Source organism: Amblyomma mixtum, chromosome 9 (assembly GCF_055824585.1).
Source record: "Amblyomma mixtum isolate Tamu chromosome 9, ASM5582458v1, whole genome shotgun sequence".
Classification (NCBI taxonomy): Eukaryota; Metazoa; Arthropoda; class Arachnida; order Ixodida; family Ixodidae; genus Amblyomma; species Amblyomma mixtum.
In genome coordinates, this window is record NC_143020.1 from 25,845,833 (window position 1) to 25,859,984 (window position 14,152).

A 14,152-nucleotide genomic window follows, 5' to 3' on the forward strand; every position below is an offset into this window, starting at 1 on the left:
GTCGTCAGGTGAAAGCTGTAATAACTCCGAGAGACTGCTCGTGAGGAGCAATCTGGAGCAACCCAACCAAAGCAAACCGAGTCTTACGAATGATAGTACCTGCCATAAAAGGCCATCGGCACATCGTGTAACCGCAACTTCACTGCTCCAGGATAGGTAAAGCACTTCTAAGGATCTCTGAATGTAAACACGAGAATAGCCACAGATAAAATAAATTCATTATCGCTATCCGAATCGCCATCGTTAAACACTAGATCTGAGCAGCGAAACTGAAGTCAAAACCCATTTGATATCACACCTTATTCGAATTTGTCCTAACAACGCAAATCAATCATTTTTAAGCGCCTACCACTTTCGCAAAAATGCAGGATTGAGCTCAGCATGTTGTCTGCCGCTGAAAGAGAGCGGATAAGACAATGGTCTGCAGCATCATCCAGCACTGTCTGAAATTTGCGTCTCCTCAGAGATAGTGTTCCAGCCAGCTGCACCTGTCACAGGCACGCCGTCATTGGATTTTAACGACTTTGTTCTCTAAGGGGTGTTGTGTTGATCAGAACAAACTTTGTTTGGAACCTATGAACGCCCGTTGCCTCGGATTTCTCCACAAACAAAACTTGTGATCTCAATCGTCGGCGAGTCGCACAGTTTGGCTATGAGTTAAATCAGTTTGCATTACAGCGTTTGTCAATGAATTCGAATAGTGCTCCGAATCGAACTTGCGGAGCCAGTATGTTCCAGGAATATATAGTGATAAAATAATTAAACGCAGGCCATGGTAACTACGGCCTCGCAGCGATGGACCGCAATTAGCAAATGGAAAGAATGGATCGTAGACAGTCTATGATTTGACTCAAGAATTGATGTATTAATTTAAAAAAAAAACATTTTATTGTGCCTTATCTAGCTTAGGCAAGAAAGAAATGTGGAAAAAAACGGCGTCATTGCCTACAATAAATGCAATCACAGGCCTGGTTTTAAGAGGAATTCTCATTATTCGTTCCTATTGCACATTTTCTTTCTGTAAATGTAGTATCTTTTGGTGCCCTTTGGCGTGCAGAAATAGTTGTATACGAATAAACAGCATTTTGGTATCTTGTCAACGTACTTATCGTTCACCCAGAGTTCACAACCTGGAAAAAAAAAAGAATACAGAAACATGCTCTTATTCGAGATTTTGGCCCTGTCATGCAAAAACATGTGTTTTTCATCATCGTAACTTGAAGATACAGTAAAAAGTAGACATTAATAATTTCCCACGAAGTTTCGCGATTCATTTTGTCCCCCGGAAAAGCCGCGGTGACTGTACGCCTAGCTACCGGTCAGGAACGCTTCTTTTAGCGACAAAAAAAAGTGGCCTCGCCAGGATTGTAGTCAGTGCAAGGCTTTCACGATAAAATAACAGCAAATGCTCCTGCTGCGGTCGCAGGTGAGAGGGGGGTGTATATTTCCGAACAGATGAGCATTATTTTTTCTCTCCTATCTGTGCAGTGGCGTGAGAAGGTTCACCGTTTTTTTGTTTAAGAAAAGTTGTATAAAAAAATCGAACGGGACACATAAGCTCCTCCTTTAGTGTATGACGCGAGAGTGCTGATGGGTAATTGCCCATATTATATGCGTAATTGACCATTATGCAATTTATATTCATCGATCGCTGCGAGTTTTCATACCACTTCTGGCGCAGTGTAGGAGCGGTAAAGCGACGCGCCCCTGGCGTGCGTGGCAGGATCTGCCATCGGTGGGCTTGCGACAGCAAGGGTGTTTTTCGCGAACTTGGCGCGACCCCAAAAAAGTAATTGAATTGCCACGTGTCACAGTGCACAGCGTGTATATTATACACGCACACACACTCACCCTAAGTCCACGCTGCAAATCTACTTTTACGGAGTCCCGTAATTTCTACCTTGCCCCCAATTTGCAATCCTTTAAGTGCTTGCTCTTCACCCTGCACTAAGCCTCAACGCAAACTTTAATTACAACAGCTGGGTCGTGGTACACCTTCTCGAGTGCTCAACTCGTCAGCTTCACTATATCGGCCAAACAGAGACGGGCTTCCGAATAAAGGCTAAGTAATCTTCGTGCACACGATAAATCTCTTCCTAGTCTCCCCTTATGCAGAAATGATAACATTGCTGGAACCCAACTTCAGTAGCCAGAAAATAATCAGTATTGAGTCAAACTTCCATACGGATCGTGACGGAGAAGTGCAAGACGTGTATCTACTCTATAAATTCAATATAGCTTCCACACGACCTAATGAGAGTCCAGGGTAAGTCTGCGGTATACGTAAAGAATAGAATTAATAAATAAATTCGTAATTTAGCACGGAAAACATGCTATTTTTTTCGCTTAGTCATCAGCCGCAAGAGTGGAGCAAATTCACAAACCTGTTTTGTAATTTATTTGCCAAGTCGTAATTTATTTTGCCAAACAATTTTCACAGTCTAAACTACTTCTTTGCACTTTCTTTCCTATCCTTTCTTTTTGACGTCGGTTGCTTTTATTCTTACTTCTAGCTGTCCTTCCACACTCAGGTCAGTCACTCCCTTAGCAAAAACTAATACGTTTGGAATATACGGTGGGCTATTTAAAATGTATTTTAAACATATTTTGTATTCATGAATGCACTAAAAATATGTAGGAAATACGTTTCTGAAATTTCATGCTTGGTATTCGAAATATATTTTTAAAATGTGCCAAAAATACCTCACTTAAAGCATACTTCGAGCCCTTTTCAAATACGTGAAAAAATATGTACGCAGTTTTAGCATATTGTCAGTGTATTAAAAGTGTATTTTCGGAAATATGAAATTAATTCATCGAAAGTATACTTCAATTCTAGAAAACGGGCAGCCCTTGTAAACGTATATGTATGCAGTTTTAGCATCTTGTCAATGTATTAAAAGTGAACTTTCGTAAATATGAAATTAATTCATCCGAAATATACTAACAAACGGGCAGTCCTTTTAAACGTCTTTGCACACTTCTATCTGCCGTTGAACTGTCCAGTGCTCGAAATCGCGTTTCGGGAAAAGGCATTTGCGTGTCGTCAATGTATTTGAAGTGTACTTCCGTAAATACGCCATTAATTCGTCCAAAGAACACTGAAATTCTAGCAAATTGGCAGTCCGCATTAGCATGTATGCAGCGCACTACAAGCTGTCGTTGAACAATCTAATGCTCAAAATCGAGTTTCGGGACATCGCATTTTGGTGCTGGCCATCTATTTAAAGTGTACTTTCGTAAATACGCAATTAATCCGTCTGAAGTATATTTAAATTCTAACAAATGGGTTGTCCGCGTAAACATATTTGCATTACACTTCAAGCTACCGTGGAACAATCTAGGGCTCGAAATGACGTTTCAGCGAAGAGTGAAAACTTTCCCTTTCTTGTCATCCTTTCGTTTATGGTAACTTCTAGAAGGAAGGTGATCACCACTTATACCCCTGCTACACGGGCGCTTCGAATGCCTTCCAACCGAATGTCATCTAACGATGCTACACGTGTTCTGTCTAAGGGAGTGCTTGAAGATAATATTACGCCAATGAATATTAACCGCGTCAGCATGAAATTTCCCCGGGAGTGCGCCGATGAGGACGACTGCACTCATACTGTTGTTTACATCGCTTGTTTACATAACATAAAGCGAAATCTGCGCTTTCGTTCTATTAAACAATCTGTTCTCTTTTTTACTGGTTATACTCGTGCTTGCGCAGTGCGACAATATGTGGGAAGCGATGATGCGATCGAACCCCTGAGAAAGCCGGGTTGTTGGCATCGCGCAGGACTGGCGCTTCTCGCTTCTTGTCCCGGCTTTCTCCGACGTGACCAGTACTTTTTTTTAAACTACTTTATCCAGAAGTATGTCTGGCGACTGTTCGCTTTAACTGAAACGGCCTAACTTGTTATCCACAAACTAGCGTCGGCGACGACTGCTCCTGGCCGTAAAGCACGGCTCGGCAGTCCGGGTCACACCGGCGATTCCCGTTCATCGTACGCGTGCCCTGCGATGTAAGCAATAGTTGATTTCAGGTCATTGTTGCCAAAACTACACCTGGTGACCATTTGCATTCGCTAAGCTTGTGATTCGCTCTTCACAACCGCCGAAATCACAGATCCAACCCTGTGAACTCGCTGGGCCTAGTCGTCGCGGAAGGGAACAGAGCCGTCGTCGATTGAAATTTATTTGGCAAGCGCTTATCGCTGGTGAGTGTTCAGGTGTGCACACGTGAAATATAGCCGTTCGTTTCACTCATTTAGAAGCGCGAGCATATACACACCGCCGCCTCATCACCGTGCTCTCGCTTCAGCCGCCGACAAGGCTGACCGTCCGCCGACCGGATTCGTCGGTGTCGTTGGCCTGAAAAACGTGTCCCTCTAGAATCATATTATAGTAAACTAGATATTTCACTATAATTACATGCTGTTGTTCAGCGTGATATATACTGTCATTGTCGGACTAGTGTGACCGCCGTCGTCGTCGTCGCTGTACACTGAAAACGAGCTGAGGCTTTCGAATGCGTTTCGAAAGTGTCGTGCAGCACCGCGGCAGTCCGTCGAGTCCGAATGTCATTCCTATTCTCGAATTTCATTCCACTAAATGTCATTCGAACATTTCCGTGTGAGATCGTGATAGCATTATACCAGCAAAAGCGCCTTGGGTACTTCTGGGTCCGAATAAGCCAGCGGAAAGGCCCCCGTATGGCAGGGCAGACCGGCTCCCTTACACACCCATGTATCTGTTGGTTGGCAGTTCGACTCCTGACCTGTGCCTGACGCAAGTTTCAACTAGCAATTCCGTTCTCGATTAACCCCAGATTCAAACGCGACCAGTAGGGTACTTCTGCGATAATTTGGCAACCCACAGTATTTGCGCAAAAAAGGCCTCACCGCGCAAAATAGTCCGTCGCTTTCGCTGGGTATATATACGGCAAGCCAAGTATAGCGCTTGTCGTAGGATTTGTTGTTTGCTGTGTCACTGTCGTCTTGGTATGCTGTGTGTAGGTATCTGCCGTTCCCCTTCAATCACGTGACCTTACAATATCAGACTCCTGTTGATTAATGATAAATACCCGTGTACGATTTGTTCTCCAGTTGAAGAATTAACCCTTGTCATTCCATGGAGCCGCCCAGTAGATTTTTTTTAGGCCCGAGTAAACACATTTTTAATGTATTAAATGTATATTTTTAGTATATTTCTAAGGTATATTTTTAATATATTTTTAATGCATTATAAATATGCTAAGCGGGCAAAAATGTACTTTTCACGTATTTTTAAGAACGTTTAAAATATTATTCCTAGTATACTTAGAAAGCATTCGTATTGCAGTTTAAGCATAGGGACAAAAAAATGCGAAATAAATATGAAATTAATACAATACGTTTGAAATGCATTTTTAGCACATCCTCTTTTTCGCTAAGGGCTGGGTGGGGCTGAAGCGACGCCCCAACCCGTCTGTATAGTGTGCATCAGGAAGCCAGGGCAAAAAGGCGCAGGGTGCAGCCTCCCAAGCTGCCTCGGTTCTTCTCTCCACCCGTATAACACGATATCGAGCTGGGCTCTGACTGGTAATTTTATGCTACACAAAATGCGCCTGGCCCGAGCGCAAGCCCTAGCCCCACATTATGACAACAAAAGAGGTGTATACTACTTGGACGGCTCCGGCCCTCACCACGGGGGATGGTACACGGCCGCGGTAGTTCACAACAGCAACACAGTTAACGGCCTCACCTTCACAGCCCGCAGCGCAACACAAGCAGAAGAGGTCGCGATTGCTCTCGCGGCCTCACATTCCGAGTCAAAATACATAATCACCGACTCGCGAGGGGCCTGTCGGAACGTCGAACAAGGCTACAATCTTTTCCTAGCCTATCGAATCTACCAAAATTGCATACGGGATACGGACACCGCGCACCGTTATCTTATATGGGCCCCTGCTCATCAGGGGTTGACAGGAAACGAGGCAGCAGACGCAGCCGCCCGCGCGCTCTCTCACCGGGTTGTTTTCTCTTCCCCACCAATCGGGAACCCGATTTTAATTCGGTTTACACATTCAAAGACATTACAACCTACTAACAAGATAGTCATCGCCTTTGCCCTAGCTCAAGTAAAGGCCTGAAGAAGGCGGATGAGCGGCTCTTTCTCCGCCTTCTCACCAATCCCTTTCTGTGCCCGGCAGCACGAAAACATTTTGACCCCTTCTTTAGCGGCAGCTTCCGGCACTGTAATGCGGTGTCTTCGGACACCTATCACAAGGTGTGGGCCTGCCCCGCCAGCTCGGCTATTCATTCCAACCCCAACCCAACTCGGGAGGACTAGGAGGCTACCCTGCTCGGCTTCCATGACTTACAGGCCCCACAATACTTAGTCGGGGGCTCCGGGGCGGCGGCCACCGCCACAGGGGTCCCAAACTAGGGACCTGCACCTAGTGTTCGTAAGGATCGGTCCCTTATGCACTGATCCAAACATACTCCCTGTCCGTTATAAATAAATGTTTTCACCACCACCACAACCGCCCCGATCACTCTGCGACAAACTATTGAGCCGGAATGTTCTCAAGAACATTTTAAAGACGTGAAATGTGGGGTGCATAGGTCACCGGTTCGAATGCATGCCGTGAGCTATGCTCTAACTTGACTAAAAAATTGATGCTGGAAGAAACGTTTACTTGCATGCCACTATCCGTAACATTCTGCTGAAAACGGTTGGCACACAGAGTTTACACTAATATCGGGACTAACTGGCCCGACTTTGATGTCTACCAGACGCAGACGGAACTATACTTCGGGTCGACATAATTTAATTGAAGGTGGGATCTGTCCTCGCTTCGGCGAATGCGGCTTCGGCCGCTTATCTGTTTCTTCAGCACCGTCTGCTCCGGCGGACGCAGTGCTTGCTGCGACGCGCGTCTTTTCTTTACTTTTTCTCTGATCTTGTAATAAAACTCTTCTGTCTGCATGTGGCAGCGGCGGTGGCTTGGCTCGAGCCAGCGGGCAGGCCCGTGCAATTTCCTTTTCATCCTTCTCTCAGTCAAGACAACAACAACAACATAATTTAATGTGGGTTGTACTCGGGTGTCACGCTGCCCGACAATCGCCGAGTACAGCTACTGCTGTCGTAGTCTAGCAGTGGCACTCCGCCCGTCTGCCAGCTCATCCTGGGGCGCCAACGCCTACCAAGGCACATTGCTTCTGCATCGTGGTGCCTGAGGGTGCTTTCTAGCCACCACAATGATGTCATAGACGCCGTCAGCGGATGTCACCGGAGCCGACGGCGCGCTGTGCATGGAGAACCTCGGCGGCAGCAAGTACTTGGTGTCTATGTGGTCCCAGGCGCACGCCAGGAAGTTATCTACGTCCGGTGCCGTTAACCTGGGAAACCAACGTGTCTCCGTCGATCCTGTGGGCCCGTCAGTCGTGTTCGTGACCATCTACCGACTGCACCCGTACGTGCCTGACAACATCGTGGTCGCGGCTCTGGCCCGCTATGACAAGATGCGCGGTGTTTAACATGTGACAACCCGCGGAAGTTTACTGGCACGCGGGTGGTGGTGCGACTCAAGCAGCGAAACCCTGTACCCAAATTTATGATCTTCCGAGACCTCTAGGTGATGTTGGAGCACCGCACCAGGGGTGCAGTGGGTCTGCGCCCGATGCAGCCAGGAGGGCCGCATGGCGGTGGGGTGCAAGACTCGGAGGTGAGAGCGGTGCCCGGTCTTCACGCATGCGACCGAGGGCTGCACAGCGAGCTGCCAACGGTGCGATGAAAAACAAGCCACCGCGGACTGCACTCAGCGGCGGTCCTTCGCGGCTGCAGCTCAAGCTAAGGTCCACGGTCAGCCGGCGGGTAACGCGAGCCCGATTAACGCCACGGAGGAAGCGGGCTGCCGGCTGCCGGAGCATCTGGCCAATGAAGGGCTCGCTTCTGGCTCGGCTAACGTTCCGCAGCAGACGGCTTCAGTGCCCTGCACGGCGACCTTTGCCGCTGGGCTCCCGGCAACTGAGGCTGCAACGGCAACCGGAGAAGACTTGCAGCCGGCCGTAGACGAGACAACCCCCCGGAGCATGTTGGGCGGAGTTAGTCGAGTCGTCCTTCGAGGACGCCACTTTGCTCGGGGACACCAACGCCGGGGTCCCACACTCCCACGTCCTCGATGACCTCCTCGGAAGCCAGGCGACACGCGCTCAGCGTATACCCCATGGACCAATTCTCGCCCAGCGACACGGATGCTTTGTCACCGGTACCAACCGCCAAGATGCCCCGAGTCAGGCCCCACGAACGTGGCACGGACCGTAGCTCCTCCGATAATGAAATGTACTTCTAAAATCCCAGAGAGGCATGACGGCTATTATCACGGTTTTTCTTTCACTTCCCATTTTCTTAACACTTCCGACACTCAGCCTTCATTTTTTTCGTAACCCAGACAAGCAGCGTGAGGTAGTGCCTTTCGCCAGAGCACATAAATGTTATTTATTTGTTCTTGCAAGAATGTAACCTTCGCACTTGCTGCGATGTGAACGCGTTTAACGATCGGTCTTCGGTGAAAGGTTTATTTCACTTTTAGCTCGTGTCGCTGTCGTGGTGTGGGAGTGGTGGTGTTTAGGCGCAGCCTGCTTGATGGCAGTCGCTGCCTGTTCGACACTGAGGAGCGCGTTATCGCGTTTGATTTTTATCAAGGTCAGCACAACATCCGCGTCGTCAATGTGTATGCGCCGGCCGATCTCTCCCAGACCAAGGAGTTCCTCTATTCTTTTGCACCCGTTTCTTTTGAATAGCCACCCGTTCTTTCTTTCTTGGGGATTTTGACTGCGTGCTTGCCCTCGACCGAGATATACCTTCAGTTGGCGAGGTGCGAGGGTCTTTAACGCGGACTGTTGAATTGGGGCGCACTCTAAGCCAATTCAGTTTCATGGATGCGTGGATGCATTTACACGGCGCGTCGTTTGGTGCTCTTGGATAGATAGGTTGAGTAGCACCAGGCTTGAGCGCTTGTAGTTATGTTCCACTGAAACTTTTGAAGGCGGTCGCGCAGTGCCATGTCCTAAACTTGCCGAGAGATGCAGATTAAGTGCCGGACCATCGCCCGCTCTCGTTTGTCCTTAACCTGACCTGTCAGCCCGGAGACCGTAGCAATATCTGGAGACTTGATGTATCAGTGCTGTAAGATCCAACTGCTCTGATAGAAGTGAGGGTGCGGTCACAGAGTCGCTGGCGCGATCCGAGTTCCGGCTACGCGGCTGGGACTCCCTTAAACAGGAGAGGCCGGGCGCGTGCATCCGTGCTGGGCAGTGAAAGCGAGAGCGGGAGGCAGCTGACATAAGAGAATGTCTACGACGCATCCGTATTGTGAGGCTAGTAGGATCGCAGGCTCCGGAAACGCGAGCCTACTTCCAATTTAAGAGCCGACGGTACTCGCGACTTTTATGTCAGCAGTCGCGCGCTGCCGTAGCTTCGGCGGCCCACCACCGCCCCATTTCCAACCCGGATATCTTGAGCCTTGCACGTGGTGCAGGGGCGACGGAGAAAATGTGGATATTTCTCTCACCAGTGTTCGGCGAGGAACAACGAGAGAGCTCTGAACGGCGTGATATTCAGCGCATATTTTGGAATTTATTCTCCGGACTGGTTGCTGTGAGCATTCTGGTACAGGCCGCGAACTTGCAGAACGCCTGGCTCGTTTCGCCTCCCAACTCCCGCGGCTTGAACTAGAGGAAGCGCAATCGATCATGCGCCCAATCACAGGCAGTGAAGTGTGGAAAGTTCTGCGCGGGATGAGCTCTGGCGCATCCCCGGGAGCTGGCAGCATCCCAGTAAAATTATACAGAGCGGAGTGGCCCCGCATCAAACACACTCTTGTAGCGACTTTGAACGCTGTGTTCAAAGGAAAGTTTATCCCCCACTCTTTTCGCCGCGGTCGTATAACGCTCCTCCCAAAATTCGGCGCGGACAAGCGCAATTGTCACGCTGGTGATCTATTACGCTGCTTAACGTGTATTATAAGGTCCTCACAACCCAGCTTGGCGCCCGAGTCAACCGCTTTCTTCCGAACCTTATTAGCTCCCACCAGTTTTGCTCGGTCCCGGGCCGCAATATCTTCGCTCCGCTGAGCCTCATTCGTGACCTGATTGCTTCAGCCAACAATCGCGAGAGTAGCGGGGCTATACTCAACGTAGACCAGGAGAGGGTGCTCGACGTCCTAGAACACGGCCTATCTGTTCGAAGTACTCAAGGGCTATAACTTCCCCGCTCGTTTGATCACACTGTTACCACAGCTACATGCGACAACGATGGCGGAAATCTTACTGAACGGCTCTGCCACGCGAAGCTTTCCCGTCATGCGGGGTGTCAGGCAGGGCTGCCCGCTTTCGCCCGTTCTGTTCGCCCTCGCGATGAACCCACTGTAGAGACCCGTGCAAGGTTCCAGTGGGATACGCAGACTGCCGCTGCTTGGTGCCGCGCATGTCAAAGTTCTTTCCTACGCAGATGAAGTCACCCTGCTACTACGCGATACAGACAACCTCGTGAGTTTCTCGCGCGAGTATGCTGAGCACGCGCTCCTCTCTGGTGGCAAGTTGAACTCTAGTAAAAGGCAGGCGCTCTGTTTGGGCTGGCCCACTCGCTCAGTGCCGGGGGAGGGAAGGAGGGGGGGGAGGGGCTTGCCGTCACCGTCACCGAACGCGTCACTACTCTTTGCGTGACTTTCTGGGCGGTCGGCGTGTCTCCGCGCACATGGCAGCGGATTGTGAGCACCGTGCACCAGGAAATGGCCGCGGTATCTGCGTCTCTATTGCCGCTGGGGGACACGGAGTACTTTGTGAAGAACGTCCTGAGCTCTGAACTCTGGTTTGTGGCACGTGTGGCACTCCCTCCCACTCCTGCCGTTCGAGAGCGCAATACCTTGCTTTTCAGCTGGTTATGGGAACGCAGGACAGAGCTCGTCGCGCGTACCCACCTTCCTCTGGCCCGCGAGTGCGGAGGCTGGAGTATGCCGTGTCTAGTTACTTTTTGCCTGATATTGTGCGTGAAATGGACAGCACGACTTGTGGACGATTTGGACTATGGGGGGCGGCCTTTACTGCTATACTGGCTCGGAAGTAGGCGGCGGGTCCTGGTACCGTGCGGTCTCGGGAAGAATGCACCAACGGCCCTAACTCGTCTTGCCTTCTATGCCGCCTCGGCACGCAAGTTTACGCAGTTTCCCTATGGGGAACGGCACGACATGACTGCATCCAGGCTTCGTGAGGCCCTTTGTTTCTCCTTGTTACAGCTGGACATTCGCCAGACGTGCGCGCTTCACCTGAAGTGATTGGACGTCCACTTTATCAATCTACCGCACGCGGTGAAGGATTTGTGGGGGCGCGTCGCGTGGGACGTGCTCCCCACAAAAGACAGGCTCCTCTCCCGGGATATAGTTCCAGACTCGCGCTGCATAAACTTTGGCCAGGATGAGTCACAAACGCATGTCCTTGAAGAATGTGTTGTGACTAGGACAGTAAAGTTTCGCCACTGCTTCCTTCTGATAGCAAAAAGCGAATAGGTTCTTTTCCTCTTCTTTCTTCTGCACCAGGGGTGCCCCGTCGGAGACGGCTTGTTATTACTTGAAGGCTGAAGGTCTATAGGAGATGATACTTGCAAACAACAGAGAACTTGCAGGGGATATAACTTGAAGCTTTATATACAATAGTTTACATATATATACAAGTTGAGCAGTGAGCACAACAACAACATGGAACTGGCTAACATTTAGGGGAGGCCCCTACTCGGCATAGCCGAAGATGCGTTACATCTATCTCCGTAGCCCAGAACCTCTCTTCCGGGCTCCGGGACCCAGTTTTAAAGACACCTGGGCCCGGCCCACATTCATCAGCATCCAATCGTGTCAAACCCTTAACACGATTGGTTTTTAGCCGCGTGGTCCGCCCTCCAACTTCCTTAAGGCACATAACTCTCTCTCAAATGTACATATTGTAAAAAGGGCATCATTTTCCCTTAAAACACCGTACATTCCGAGAATTCACACGCATACGGATTGGCCCCCCGGGTTACGTGCCCCGCCCCACACTTCCACCGTATTAAACAAACTCTCTCCCCTATGGAAAGAACAGCAAAATACTTACAAACCACATAGCAAAACACTCCCACTATATCAGACCAACTCTCTCCCCTAAGGAGGAAGAAGCAAAACACACAAACAACATAGCAAGACACTCCCACGTCTGTCTCCCCAGTACCAGTGACCTTGACGCTTCCCGGCACTAGGGCAATTGTCGGCCCCAACCCAGCTGCGACTGTCGCAAACATCGCCAGGGAGCGCAGATCCACTTTCCGATAAGAGTCGGATCACAATGGACTGCCGAAGCCACCAGTTGTCCTCCGGGGTCGGGGCGGCGACATCAGTCAAGCGGCCGCCACTGTCCCCACTTAAGCAGGTGGCAGCGCTCGTCCTGTGCGGCGGCGTCTTCTGCGCGCGGCCCGTTTCTTGAGTCCGCGTTGTCGTCGAGCCTCGGGGCTATCCCGGACGCCAGCCAGCTGCACCGCCGCCCACAGCTCCCATTCATCCGGACGCACCGGACCCCGCCTCGTTCGGCGGTGTTCTCTTCTCAAAAGAAAAGCGGTCGAACCTCCGAACGAAGCGTCCGAAACTTCATTGGGCCGCAAGTGGTGTTTGTGAAGGCGCGGTGAGCTGTCGGCGTAAGATGAAACGGCGGCTTGACCTTTTTAAGCTCTTGGTTCTTTGTGCACTGGCACAAAGGCGAGGAACACGCGTCCTTCCCCAAAAGGGGACAATGGGAGGCTTGGGTGAGCCCGCTTTGCTGCTCTCCTCGCAGCCCCCCCCCCCCCCGCCGGGGGCTCTCCGGGTTCTGCAGCGGCGACACCAAAGGCGACAGAAAGATGGGCGCTCCTAATGAGACCGCGCGCATCCCCATATCTCCCTGGGGCCCGCTCAACGACGAAGCCCCCCTTCCTTAGCCGCGAAGAAAGGAGGGGGGAGGGGGGAAATCAACACACATGGCGCATGCTAGCCCTCTACAAGGACATTACACCGTTTGGCTTCACGCGCTTTTTCCCTCAATTTGTCGCGCATAAGAAAGCCACGCGGGGCGTTCGACCGACTCTTGATGCGTTCCGTCTGTCTGATCTCTTGGCAGACTAGGACCGCGGCCGTACACTCGCGAGAACCCCGTCGGCTCACGTTCCCGATTTCTAGCACGTCTCTAGGTGCTTTTATGGGGCTACTTAGATAGCCAACTCATTACCCTTGGTGACCAAAGTTTCCTCCGCACGTGGCCGACGCGCCACATTCAAATCAGAAAGGGTACCGTGACACAAGTGACAGCATATTAATTTATGCGTTGCCACACTTCAGGCGACTTTCTCTCAGGTGTCCCACCACATTGTGTGTTGCAAATTTGGGTGTGTACAGCTAATTTTGTTTTGCTTCTGAAAACGCAGGCTTGCGCATTTCCTTGTATATGTGAGCCCAAAGGATCGCTGACTGCACAGTATTCAATATGCTGTGTAGCCGGAGCTCCCGCAGCACTTTATTTAATTTCGTTTCCTTTCGCTTCAATTTGTATGCATGATGTCCTTAGGATGTTTCTACGTAGAGTTGTGAGTTTTCATTTCGAGGCTTTTTCCGCCTGTACCATGCTACCACAGCCCTGCCGGTTTCCTCTGTTTCCCCAATATGAACTCCTGTAAGCTCCGTATTCCTGTTTTTCTATATTTTTTTCTACTGTTATTTAATTTCATTATGTAACGAGCTCGGTTACAATGGCAACTACCGGATTACGATTTGCGCTATAACCCATAACGCTGAGACCGCAGCGCGACAAGCAGAGCTTAAAGGGTTATAGAAACGGGTGGCTCAGGTTGGCTATAAAGTGCTCGCATATGTAGAGCACAGGCCACCGAGCATTCATGCCGCGTACAAGACCTCAAAAGCTAGGGCCGTCGACGCCGAGCCAGTTTAGGAGGCGGTGGCTCCGCCCCCTGGGGTATTCCCTCGTGTGTTGGCGGAGGAGCCCAGCGCGTGGAGCCCCTGCGGACCGATGTTTCAGCGCGAAAAAAAAAAGACGAGAGGAGAGGGAAGGGCGGGAAGACACCGAAATTCAAATTTCCACTTCAAATAACTAAGCATCCACAAAACGCC

General features: G+C 50.3%; 1 protein-coding gene across 1 annotated transcript in view; it reads right to left on the reverse strand.

Moving 5' to 3' along the window:
- Positions 1–990: 990 nt before the first annotated feature.
- LOC149328553 (female-specific histamine-binding protein 2-like) overlaps positions 991–14,152 on the reverse strand; it is a 28,969-nt gene continuing 15,807 nt past the window's right edge. Inside the window, exon 5 of the mRNA XM_089559019.1 lies at positions 991–1,130. Within this exon, the coding sequence (XP_089415145.1) occupies positions 991–1,130 (140 nt within the window). The remainder of the gene's footprint in view (positions 1,131–14,152) is intronic.